Raw genomic sequence first — 12,790 nt, 5'->3', positions numbered from 1 at the left:
AGATACGTTCCATAAGTATGACATTACCTATACAAGTTCGTAATGCTGGAGACTTACAGCTCGAGCTAGTTCAAGAACGACAAGCGAGAATTGCATGACTACACTCGGTTCATATTGCAGTCCATCTTCCTATTTAGTCTGTACTAAGCCTCTGACAGCACCTGACCAGGCTGTGACCTACTTCAATCACTTCATGACAAGCTCCAGTTTGTAACCAGTGACAAACTTATGGAAGGAACATATCTTATGTACTTATGCTAGTAGTTAGTAGTGTCATTCTTATGGAACATACCTTATAAACTTATGCTTGTATTAACATAGTAGAATCGAGCCTTAGAACTGAAGCTCGAAGAGTTATTAATGTTGTGTATATAAAATGCTTACGATATGACTTAAATCTAAATAACTTAGAAGCCGAGAAGAATTTCGCTTTGGAATATTACGGACCTGGTTCGAAATGTTTCAATCATAACGCGGAAATGTGGGAAGAACGAACTTGTCATCAGGTGCGACAATGGCAGCATTGGGGAAGTGGTTGTTATAAGGTAAGCTTTAGGCCTAACCAATTTCTCCGCAGGTTTTTTCGTAAATAATCTTAATTAAATTGATTTCTTGACTTTTGGGGTAAAAGTATTTTTGTCGGCATGGCCGATTACACGTTGAGGTTTCCAATTACACCTTTACGTGTTACTCTCGCGGTCAGGAGTTGAAGATTCAACTCTACGAGAATGGTTGGTTACATATTGGAGTTATTATTTGTCCTTCGTGCTGGGAATTTTGCCAACAGGTATTTACTAAATATGTCCTTTTATTTATTTATTACTGAAATTACGGTATTGTCATATTTAGGCCTAAAACTAACCCTGAAACTACCCTCATAATGTATAGTCTGAACTAGGAAAAATGAAGTTTTTAAAACTAAATAAACCTTGAAAGTTAAGCTTAAACCTTGAAACTAGGTTTATTAAAAATTAAGTTCCGAAAACAAAATAGGCTTAGCAAAAACTAACCCTTGGAAGTTACACGTAACAAAATTAGGCCTAAACCTTGAAACTAGGCTTAGCAAAAATGAAGTTCCTAAAACAAAATATGCTGCTTGAAAGTTAGGCTTAGCTAAAACGTTTCTAACTTAAACCTCTAAGTTAGATTTAGGCAAGTTATTGCTAAACGAAATTAGGCTTTAATATTCATCTTGTACTTACGTTAATGTTTTTCAACTTGAGGAACAACGAATGCAGTGTTTACCAGAGAAAGACGTTCTAGATTACTTAGCGCCGACGAAAGGCTATTACAAAGACGTTTTAACGTGTCGCGGCTGTGTCAATCGCGTTCCGTCTTACCTACTAGTGATTTGGACTTGTTTCTTAATATTGTTAAGCCTTTGTAAACCACCCAGATGATGTCTTACGAATAAATTAGATCTTATTCTTCTTTCCTACAAAGGAATTAACCCTAATTGTTGGACGCGAGGCTTAACATTACAAATACTTCGTTGACATTTTTTCCGTTACTAGTAAACAACTTTAAAACAAATGTTGCTTTCTTGAAAAAGAAGGTCGCGCTGCGAAGCCATTGTTTTTCTCTCCCCCACCCCCAAACCCGGTTACCCCCTCGTAATTTAAATATAAGTATAAACAAACAAACAAACCCCCCCCCCCCCCCAACAGTGATATATAACTTTTGAAAAAAGAAAACTTATTAGTAAATAAACAATTTTCGGTGGGGAAAAAAAATAACAAAATAAAAAAGGTTAAGAAATCTCTAAAACCGTTGTTTTTTATAAACTATAATAATTCTAACCCGGTTTTTTGTAATATAATGTATTTTTTAATAATATGAAAATTAATAATTAACGAAGGAAAACAAATAATAAGAGAAGTAAATTAACAATAATATAAATATTAAATAAAATAAAATAATATAAAAAAAATGGAACTGGGTTTTACACGATTATGAAAAAAAGGTTCTACCCTTAACTACAAAAGAAAACAACAACTATTCATGTAAATAATGTTCCACAAAATGAAATACAAGTTACAAGTTTTATATAAAAATCTTTTGTGTCATTATTTCTCCGTCATTGAACTTTTTTTAATAGACTAGTGACACCCCATCCTATTCCCTCATAGAGATTAATAGAGTCAAAACCGGAGGACTGTCATTTGTGGATTATGTCGAGGGGCCAATCACTCGGCATTGTCGGCGAACTGATTTTAAGTAAGACCCTCGTGGAACTTGGAAGCCAGTGAAAAGGTAAGCAAAGCTATACATTTAAGAAAATCCCCTATTTATATTATACACAATCCGAACTCGTAATGTTAATCTCTATGGAGGTTAACATTACGTTGTCAATAATTCATACCTCTCCGAGTCACCGCGTTCGCCGTTGGCAAATTGGAGCAAAGGTGTGCGTAGAAAGCAATTTTTGGCTTCTAAGAATTACGCGCCGATCGGCTAGGGTTACGAGAAACGTCTAGACTCCCAATGGCAGGGCTTCCACCAAAGGTTCACGAAATTGCAACTTTTATTATCATTTAAAGTGAATCATCTATACCCTAAATTTCTAAAAATTGTTAGAGGCATACGCTTGAATTCAAACGTGAACATAAGCCATGTTTAAAATGATTTTAGGAATAAAGTTTCTTAAAACGATTTAAATAGAATTAAGGTAAATTAATGACGATTAAAATAATTAATATCAATTATATTTATTTAATTATTTAAGAAAAAACGGTTAGTTTGTGAAAAGACGGGCGTGTTTAATTTTGATCCCTTACATGTTCTTTCAGTAATCACCTAAAGAGATGGGGACCGCGGATTGGGCGTTTCTCTTCATCCCCCAACGTATGTTAAAGTATTTTTTAACTTTTATTTATTAGAAAATTTTGTTTAATGAAATCTTTCGTGTTCAAGCATTATTATTTGCCGATTCAAGCAAATTAATTGAATATTTCCGCTTAGTTCTATCATGGAAAAATTGCAGATGTTCGGTAATGTTTCAAACGTTCCTGGCAATTCCGGCGTTACTCTATTCCTTGCCTCCATATTGGTATTTTCTAAGCTATAAATGTTTATGTTTTCAGGCCTCCGACATTCACCCCCCCCCCCAAAAGCGTACGAAATTTCGTGATTTCTTCTTGATTTCACCAAAGATTTCGGAATTTCTTCTTTGATTTCGTAATTTATTGATTAAAGATTTCGCCAAAATCTTACTTGATTTCGTATAAATGTCGGACCCCTTGACAATATATAATTTAATAGTGAGATTCAAGTGGTTTATAGTGTCACCGAGGGGCTAACCACTGGCGTATTCTAGCCTCAGTGACTTTACGCATTTCCGATGTGGACTTAAAAGCATAATTCTACGTTTTTGCCACCAAATACCCTGGTTTTCCATCCTAACAACCTCGTTTTCCACCGTAGGATATTAGCGTGGAAAAACAGTGGAAATTCTAATAATAGAAATTTTCTTATTATTTTCAGTACTTGGACTCAACACTCGGAAGTTACGCGTTTATAAAACTATTCTTATTATTTTCATTATTAATCTTTTTAATAAAATCTAATGTATCAATGAAATATATTTCAAAACAAAACTAGCTTTAATATTTATAAATAATATGTGATAGAATCATTTCTATTTATAAGCTTACTAATTATAGTTATGGACATGTTATAAAAACTTGATTTGTACCCTCTGGTTAAGTATAAGATCCACTATATTAAAGTGCTTTCTCAATATAACAGAACAGGTGACTCGAATAATAAACAGAATAAGAATTTGTTCAAAAAGTTTGGCGTAATCGTTATTTATATGATAAAAATTAACGTTTTTGCACAGACCATAAAGTCGAAGAAAATCGATAGGTTGCTATTGTTTCAATTTCTGTAAACTAAAACTTTCTGTACCTGTATTAAAGGGGCTAAACACTAATGACAATTTTCCTTCATATAGGATTTTCATTGATGCTACATTATGAGCCTATTCACGGCTTGTTCCCTGTGCCACGTTCGGGAAGGTACGTCGACACTATTTTGGAATAAAGGGAGCCTTCTCATATTACACGGCTCCAGCAAGTTTCAACGCAGCGTACTTTCTGTTTTTAAACACATATACTTTTGTTTATACTTTATAAATGTACTATAGAATAAATAAAATGAAATAATTGTTCGTCGATTTAATGAATCTCATTTTTATTGCTTTTCTTTTCAATAAAGTTACAGGCATACATATGATCATTAATAAATAAATCACTTTTTAGCACTGTTAAAGGCAGTGCGTCGAGGGGCTATTCACTAATGAAAATTTTCTTTCATTGGTGATTTCTATTGATGCTTTTAAAAAGTTATTAAAATGGATTTGGATTAATGGTTGCCTCTGGATTACGAGAAATCAAAAACTCGTTAGTGCTTTTAAACAGGATTGGGATTTGGGGTTACTTAGGGGCTATGGGTTACTATTATCATTATGAACGGATAATTAAGCATTAACACATTTGTCACTAGGGGCGCTGTATACGTAGTTACGTATTTACTGACATCTAAAGCATGATAAATTCTACTAGACTTTCGTGTAAGCAATATATAGTTCATAAATTGCCGTTAGGGGCGCTGTATACGTAGTTACGTATTTACTGACATCTTAAACATGCTGTAAGATTTGCCGATAGGGCGCGCTGCATACGTAGTTACGTATTTACTGACATCTAAAGCATGGTAAATTTTGCTATGACGTCATATCCGGTGACGTGACCAATGACGTCATATCCGGTGACGTGTCATGACGTCATATCCGGTGACGTGTCATGACGTCATATCCGGTGACGTGTCATGACGTCATATCCGGTGACGTGTCATGACGTCATATCCGGTGACGTGTCATGACGTCATATCCGGTGACGTCACCTATGACGTCAACGAGGTTATTGACTTGTGACGTCACGACAGATGTTAATGGTAAAAGGTAATGATTGTCCATTCATTTAGGCCTGCCGTTCATTCAATTAGGCCTAGCGTTCATTCATTTAGGCCTAGCGATGTTCAGCTATTTGAATTTCGTGCCTGAGATATGACGCATCCGAGTCCGCGAATATGAGCTTTTAGCGCCCCCCGACGTAGGAAATTTTCTTCTTAGTTGGAAGTTACAGACGAACTCGTTCTTTGCTTCGAAGCCGCCACGGAGGTCACTTCGAAAAATCTTTCCCGCTCAGCTGACGTTGGAAATTTGCTTCCTACTTGGAAGTTACAGGCCAGCCGTCTCGTTCTTTGCCTGGAAGCCGTCGAGGAGGTCGGTTGGGAAACCTTTCTCGCTCAGCTGATCGTGATCCCGGCTTTTGAAGTTGATTCTTGGTCGTTCCGCCATTTCGCTGAACGTTTTTCCCGAGGACACATGCTGAATTCGAAGCTCTTCAACATACTTGGCCGCCATTGCTTGATCTCCTCGTGCTTCAACAGTCCGTAAGCCTAACTTTACAATAATCCAAACTCATCTAGCCCCCCTTAAATTATTTATTTTATTTCAAGTATTTAAGTTAATCAGGTTGTGTTACATGTTAGTGAATTTTAATTATTTATTAAAAATCAAGTACCACAATAAAATTTTACAAAGAGGATCCCTTAATAATTAGTTTAGGTCCTATTTTTATTATTATTATTAGCTATTAAAAGGGGTACGTAATTAAATTAGATATAAAGCGACAGATTTTCGGAAATAAGGTCCCGTCGAGAGAATTTTAGAACACGAGGCCAGTTGCCCTAAATCTTGTCCCATTTAAACCCTAGTTATTAACGGGGTCTGTCTGTGGGAATAGTTTTAAAATAAATAAGTAGCGGGTTTCCCTAAAATTAGTTTATGGGCTATTGTTAATTAATTTAAAGATGAAGCAAAAGATTTTCGAAAATAAAGTTCCGCAGAGATAATTTTAATACACGAGGACAGTTGCACTAAGCCTAAGTTAAGCCTTGTCCCATTTAAACCCTAGTTATTTACGGGGTCTGTCTGTAGTTTTAAAATAAATAAATAGCGGGTTTTCCTAAAATTAGTTTAGGGGCTATTGTTAATTAATTTAGAGATGAAGTGATACATTTTCGAAAATCAAGTTCCGTAGAGATAATTGTAAGACACGAGGACAGTTGTCCCAAGCCTTAGTTAAGCCTTGTCCCATTTCCTAACGTTTTTAATTATGGGTTCTACCTGTGGCAATAGTTTTAAATATATGGCAGATTTTAATAAAATTAATTGAGGGGATATTTTAAATTATTAAGCTATTAAAAGGGGCACGCAATTAAATTAAATAGCAGGTTTTCCTAAAATTAGTTTAAGGGATATTTTAAATTATTTTCATTATTGAATTACATAATTTAATTTAAAATTAAATGGCTGGTTTTCCTAAAGTTTTTTTCTACCCTATTATGGGAAATAATTAGTTAGCCAGAGTATTTAATTCAGGGTGGGAATCACGGTAGTCAAGCCTTCTTTAATACAGGGTCACGATTAGTTGGTTCATCTAACTTAATATATTTAGTAGCCAGTTTTTTAATTTAGGACACGTTTTTTCTTATTTAAATCCATTTTGTTGGACCCAAAAGTAGGCAGTAGTTTAAGATGTATTATTAATATGTTTTCATTTATAGATGCAGCTGATATTCTTGGATTTTTCTGTCGCTGGTCATTATGTGACGTATCTTTCCCGATGAATTATCATTCCCGATGACATGCTTTGTTGGATTGACGTTGCACGATGACTTCCGCTGTTCTGGACTTGCTATGTATCATTCCTGATGACAAGCTTTGTTGGATTCCGTTACACGATGTCTTCTTCCGGACTTGCTATCTCTCTCAACATTGACTCGAAGATACGAAGAAAAATCATCAAAGCTAGAAGACACAAAATGCATCTTTTTACTTGCAAATTTTACATGTAACCCTTATTTTAATTTTTTGCTCGCAAGTTTTATTTGTAACTACTTATTATTTTTTTTTTCGTTCAAACTTTAACTTACAAACCTCTTTAATATTTTTTTTGTTCGAAATATTTGTAAACACTTTGGTTTTTTTGTTTTTTATTGAATAAATTTTGCCTTAAACCTCGTTCTTTCTTTTCTTGAATTTTTAATATACTAGACTTGGTTTCAATTTTCTAGGGTCTGGACTTAGGGGGATATTTTTAGGTCCCTTTTTTAGCTTTTTACTTGATAAAAAAGAAAATATTGACATAAAAACAATTTTTTTTTATAAAAAAAAAATAATGAAAAATTTATTAAAAAATAAAAATTTTATTAAAAAAACAAAAAAAAAGCATAAATGTCAAAAAAAACTACCCTAAGTGTTTTTCGACTATTTTTGTTCCTTCCCCAATATCGAAACTTAAATTTTAAACTTAAGCTACCACCCCCAAAGTAAGCCTTGCGAGCCCAATTTAAATTTAACAAGTCCCTGTTTGACTCGGGAATTATTAAATTTAAACTAAAGCCCGCTGTGGAGCCCCCAAAACCAGGAAACTTCGTCCTTAGCATGGGATTTCCAATGAGAGTCCACTCGATGATAGAAATCCTCCACTCGATGTTAGAAGTCCTCCACTCGATGTTATAAGTCCTCCACTCGATGTTATAAGTCCTCCACTCGATGTTATAAGTCCTCCACTCGATGTTATAAGTCCTCCACTCGATGTTATAAGTCCTCCACTCGATGTTATAAGTCCTCCACTCGATGTTATAAGTCCTCCACTCGATGTTATAAGTCCTCCACTCGATGTTATAAGTCCTCCACTCGATGTTATAAGTCCTCCACTCGATGTTATAAGTCCTCCACTCGATGTTATAAGTCCTCCACTCGATGTTATAAGTCCTCCACTCGAGTGAATGTTCCTGCGCAAGAGAAATTCGAATTATTATTTGGAAAAAGTCACACGAATAACTTGAAATTAATTACCTTAATACGAAAATCCAGTCGAGTATTTTCGATAGACGTAACGCAAAATGTTCAGGCATAAGACAAATGACTATTTTTTTGGCATAAAAGGCACACTCGTAACAGTAATAGGGAAAGAATACCGTAAAAAGCTAAGCCTCGCCTTAAACCCCGCTTAAAATCGTGTTTACTTTTAAAGGACAAAGCGTATAAGCAACCTTCTACCTTAAACATAAATCACAAATTTATTTAAATCCTACAAAACTCCCTCAAGGAGTTGCCAAACGCTTTTCCCCTAAAAATATTTATAATTAAAACCATAAACTAGATACCTTAATACCGCAAAGGGAATCTCACCCTTGAAATCCTGATTACGCGTTCATTATTCTTAAAAGGGAGGGCTTGGACCAGTGTTCACCTATTCCATAAGTAAGATTTTATTTATGTCCTGGCGAAAAGAAAAATCCCTAAAACTTCAAGGACACAAAGCGCTTCCCTTCTAACAATAAATAGAATAATAAATAACAAACTAAATACCCTAATAATTGCCTAAATGTCTCACAGGCTGTCTAAATAGTTTTGGTAATGAGATTCCCTTTCAACGGATAAAATCAAAGTGTAGACCTCAATTAAGAAGGGGATTGTAATGGGTTCCTTGACCTGATTAATATTGGGTGCCTTTTGCCAAAAAAATAGTTATTGATTCTAGAATCCAACATAAATTTCTCCTTTGGAAACAGATGATAGCTAAAATAAAATCAAATCTGTTCAATTCAAACAATCTAATACAAATTAAAATTACTATCATCTTAAAGGCAGAGCTGTGCTAATTAATTAGATTAACATTCGAATTTATAGGCATTTCTTACTAAATTGAAAATGGTAATTGAATTTTAATTACCTTACTGCTAATTGGGGAGTAATTATAATTAATTATTATGTATTGGAAAAACATTAATTAAAAATTAATTAGATTTAGAAGTGGCTAGTTAGCCAATTGGAGTTTCAATTAATTTCTCGTAATTAATTTGCTTAAAAATAAATGCCCAGTTACTAATTGAATTCAATTAGCTTCTATATCTATTTGCTAATTATCTAAATATTTATTCATTTGCTAATTTTAATTTAATTAGTTGCCACCTAATTAGCGCAGCTCTGCTTAAATGGCACAAGTATTTAGAATAACATTAATTTCACTACCAAATAAATCATTTAACATAACTAGAAAAATAAATATTAGCAGAAGGGGATAATGGAAGAAGGATGACACTGTATTCTCTTAATAATTTAGTTATGTAACGTCATTCTTTCCAGGCTCACCCTTTTTGTTTGCTTTCCTGCTCATCAAACTATAGATGGGCATCGCACCGTGAGGTCAATTCTATAACTGTTTCGTACTAAATTCTCAGCAGTCAACCCACGAACCTCATCTTGGCATGGGACAAAAATTCACAAGCGTGCTTTGGCAAATAATTAAGCGTAATAGAGTAATGATGAGGGAACTATTTATCGCGTATGTGATTCGGTTTAGTAACATTGCTCCAAATATCTGGTGTTGGGAAGAATGACGTTACACTTACCCCGCTTTGTGTTACACTTCTCTCGAAGAGAAGTATTATATACTTCTGATTTTAATAAGGTTTGGGGTCAATGGCTAAACTTTACATTAGCTCGCACATTCAAAATACAGTTTTTTTCAATAAATATCATTTATTCAAGGTAATTATAGGATAATTTGTTAAAATTAAGGTGCGGAAATTAATTAAAATATATATTTTCCATGTTTTTCTATATTTTACCCTTCATATTATTGGTTAGGGTAGGTTAGGTTGGGTTGGGTTGGGTTGGATTTGTTTGGATTGGGTTTGGTTGGATTGGGTTTGGTTGGATTGGGTTTGGTTGGATTTGGTTGGGTTGGATTTGGTTGGATTGGGTTGGGTTTGGTTGGATTGGGTTGGGTTTGGTTGGATTGGGTTGGGTTTGGTTGGATTGGGTTGGGTTTGGTTGGGTTGGGTTTGGTTTGGTTGGATTGGGTTGGGTTTGGTTGGATTGGGTTTGGTTGGATTGGGTTTGGTTGGATTGGGTTGGGTTGGATTGGGTTTGGTTGGATTGGGTTTGGTTGCATTGGGTTGGGTTGGGTTCTGTTGGATTGGGTTAGGTTAGGTTATATTTTTAGATATTTTATTTTTATGGTATTTGGTGGCTAGGAAGAAGGAACTAGTCGGGTTTTTATAGTCATGAAAATATCGATTAAAATAGTTTCCGCGACTTAAATGTAATTAATTATCCTATAACGTCCAAGAAATGATATTTATTGGAAAAACTGTATTTTGAATGCGCGAGCTAAAGTAAAGTTTTTCTTTTAGGATATTCGCCAAAAAGTCATTTCTAAATGGGAGGCTAATAAAAAATTATCCGCTTCCAGTGGCGTCGCTAGGCCTTTTTTGGGGGGCTATAGCCCGCCCCCCCCCAAATTCCAAACTTAGTCCCCCCCAAAATAATCCGTAAACCCTACCAAAAAATTGCTATTAGCAACCTAAAATTCTGTAGCAATATATAAAAAATGATAATGCTAGATTCGTTAAGTTTCATCTCTGCAGATATGAATTTCAATATCAAACAGTACTATTTTGAAGGAAAGAACAGATGTAGACAAGTAAAATGTTTCATGTTCTTTCGAAGGGAGTCCCAATAGTGTGGACTAAAAGCTAACTAAAACTAAACATAAACTTAAGACGAGTGAAAATCCTTCATAATCGGTTCCGTACTCGTTATCAATAAAAGGTTGTATATCTTTAAAATGCGAATAATTTCACGTTGACATAAATTTACGGATAGTTTAAAGGTCTACACATTTTCCAATGAACCCATTATGCAATTTATTAAGTTGTTATAATAACTAGTTTGCCCAGATTTAGCCCCCCCAAATTTCAAACCCTAGCGACGCTACTGTCCGCTTCAAAAATTATCAACTTCAAAAAGTATCACAATATCATCGTTAACTTTACTAACTGCGATTAAAAACCATCCATGGACCCCCAAACGCTATCATCCATTTGTTAATTAGCTAATATTAATTGATGGAAAGTCTAACAAACTTGCTATAAAAAGGCTACAAGCACTAATGGTTCACTTGAAATTAAAGCCAAGTTTTACACTCAAAATACCGCAACATCCAATTCTGCATGGATAACTTCACGTTCACACCCCAAGGCTTGACTAATAAACTCGTAACCCTTACACTCTTGACATTGAAAAAAATTTGAAGCTTGAAAGTTAGTACTTACTTTAATTACTTAGCGCTAGCAAGTCATACTTCCATATAAGCCTTGGCCTTCGACGGTTCATCACAGGCGCTAAGCCTAACCTCGTGGACGCAATTTACGAACTCGGAGTTTAGCATGATTTTCGCAGATTTTCAGTGCCTAATTTACATTAAAATTAATGAACATACATTTTCACTTGAAATACGATTAAAATTGTAATAAAAACGTCAATAAATTACCAAATCCGGGGAATTTTAGGCAGCATCGAGGAGAATCCTGAAGTCCCTCCTAACCGTCCTTCAGCAGACGAATCACATTCTGACGACCTGTCATAGCCAACTCGATCACGCGCTCAACGAGGTGGATCGAGTATGCTATGACCATTTGGGCATGCAGCATTGTGCCACCTTAGAGCAATATTATATAAGGCGTAAATATATTTAGGGCAATTTAATTAAACTTACGTTTTGCTCCATTAAAACTACTCCACGGAAATATTACTTTCCACCATGGAGCAGTAGTAAGGGGACAGAGATACCATGGATAGAGTATGCGCGTGAGGAAATTTGTTTTCTCGCTATATAGAGCTTTCAGTTGGAGGAGGAGCTGAGTCTCGTGACATAACTTACGCTGCCATATTGATGGTCTCAGCTTCATTCCTGAGGCCACCCATTATGGCTGCCAGAACAGCGGTAAGACTTGGGTGTGACGTACTACTATCCCATCTGAAAGCTCTCTATAGAGCTATCTCTGACGCCTTGGTGTGACGTCACCCATGCTTTTTGCTCATAGAACCAAAGCGATACCAAACAAACCACTGCCTAGGCACTAACGTGACGTCACAACTGAGATATCTCTATATGATAGCATAAGTTTATAAGTTATGTTCCATAAGTATGTCACTACCCATACTTCGTAATGTTAGAGGCTTAATGAGAGCTAGTTCAAGAACGACGTGAGAATTGACTACACTCGGTTTTGCAGTCCATCCTCCTCTTTAGTCTGTACTAAGCCTTTGACAAGGCCTCACTACGCGTCGCATTACAAGAATCTATGACGTTTCACCTACGTCACTTCATGACAAGCTCTCATTAACGAGTGACACACTTATGGAACATATCTTATAAACTTACGATGATAGGGGTCTATCTCCGATGGCAGCTTATTCTGTATATACTCTGTTCCAGCTTTGTTTGTCAGCACGCGCAAAATTAGGTCTCTATACAAAGAAGGTTTGTGCGTGCTGACAAGTCACAAGAGACGGAGAAATATAGGATTTTCTGGATTTAAAATATCCCCGAGTTTTTTGAGTATATGTCAATAAATGGACGTATACTCTAATCTCATATGGCATGGTGACGTCATTAAAGGGATGTATAATCTAATCTCATATGACATGGTGACGGCATAGAGACTATAAACCCCATTCTACTTCCATTCTCTTTGGTGACGGTAACAAAGGGACGTATACTCTAGGTTAATATGAAATGGTGACGCACCATAACCATTCCCCGTGTCGCTTCTATATTTTACTGATGGTAGATGTAGTAGTTCTCGTAGATGGTCTTAATTAGTGTAATTTTTATTATCCATTACAATAATTAAGACCATCTAC

The 12,790-nt window shown here is 35.4% G+C and overlaps 2 protein-coding genes and 1 long non-coding RNA gene across 5 annotated transcripts in view; 2 read left to right on the top strand and 1 right to left on the bottom strand.

Annotated features, from left to right (window-relative positions):
• The window catches only part of Invadolysin (leishmanolysin-like peptidase, invadolysin), an 88,913-nt gene extending 87,266 nt beyond the window's left edge, over window positions 1-1,647 (top strand). The window contains exons 13-15 of the mRNA XM_089848120.1: window positions 412-545; window positions 632-787; window positions 1,224-1,647. Of these exons, the coding sequence (XP_089704246.1) occupies window positions 412-545; window positions 632-787; window positions 1,224-1,400 (467 nt within the window). The 3' untranslated portion in view covers window positions 1,401-1,647. The remainder of the gene's footprint in view (window positions 1-411; window positions 546-631; window positions 788-1,223) is intronic.
• Window positions 1,648-3,087: 1,440 nt separating this feature from the next.
• Window positions 3,088-4,191, top strand: LOC149651291 (uncharacterized). The gene is made up of 2 exons (XR_016371160.1): window positions 3,088-3,867; window positions 3,956-4,191. It is a non-coding gene; the product is annotated as an uncharacterized LOC149651291 (long non-coding RNA).
• Window positions 4,192-5,490: 1,299 nt separating this feature from the next.
• Window positions 5,491-12,676, bottom strand: LOC149651290 (uncharacterized). Of its 3 annotated transcripts, XM_089848144.1 has the most exons (5): window positions 11,640-12,676; window positions 11,415-11,582; window positions 11,197-11,334; window positions 7,931-8,656; window positions 5,491-7,866 (listed from the first exon to the last, which is right to left on the bottom strand). In XM_089848144.1, the coding sequence occupies exons 4-5, from the start codon at window positions 7,987-7,989 to the stop codon at window positions 7,509-7,511; spliced, it is 417 nt and encodes a 138-aa protein (XP_089704270.1). In that variant the 5' UTR covers window positions 7,990-8,656; window positions 11,197-11,334; window positions 11,415-11,582; window positions 11,640-12,676; the 3' UTR covers window positions 5,491-7,508. The 3 variants fall into 3 exon arrangements, with proteins under 3 accessions (XP_089704270.1, XP_089704268.1, XP_089704269.1); XM_089848142.1 differs by having other exon boundaries at window positions 11,415-12,676; XM_089848143.1 differs by having other exon boundaries at window positions 7,931-11,334; window positions 11,415-12,676.
• Window positions 12,677-12,790: the final 114 nt, after the last annotated feature.

The sequence above is a fragment of the Phalangium opilio genome, unplaced genomic scaffold (genome assembly GCF_054372755.1).
Source record: "Phalangium opilio isolate 3A_F unplaced genomic scaffold, DU_Popi_V2 ptg000082l_1, whole genome shotgun sequence".
Taxonomy (NCBI): Eukaryota; Metazoa; Arthropoda; class Arachnida; order Opiliones; family Phalangiidae; genus Phalangium; species Phalangium opilio.
This window is presented reverse-complemented; position numbering and strand designations above follow the sequence as displayed.

What these genes read in the sequence shown, in the direction of transcription:
- LOC149651290 (XM_089848143.1), bottom strand. Translation starts at nt 7,989, where the DNA reads ATGCCTGAACATTTTGCGTTACGTCTATCGAAAATACTCGACTGGATT. An exon ending in GACTGGATTTTCGTATTAAG is followed by an intron (nt 7,867 to 7,930) that starts GTAATTAATTTC and finishes TCTCTTGCGCAG; the next exon opens with GAACATTCACTCGAGTGGAG.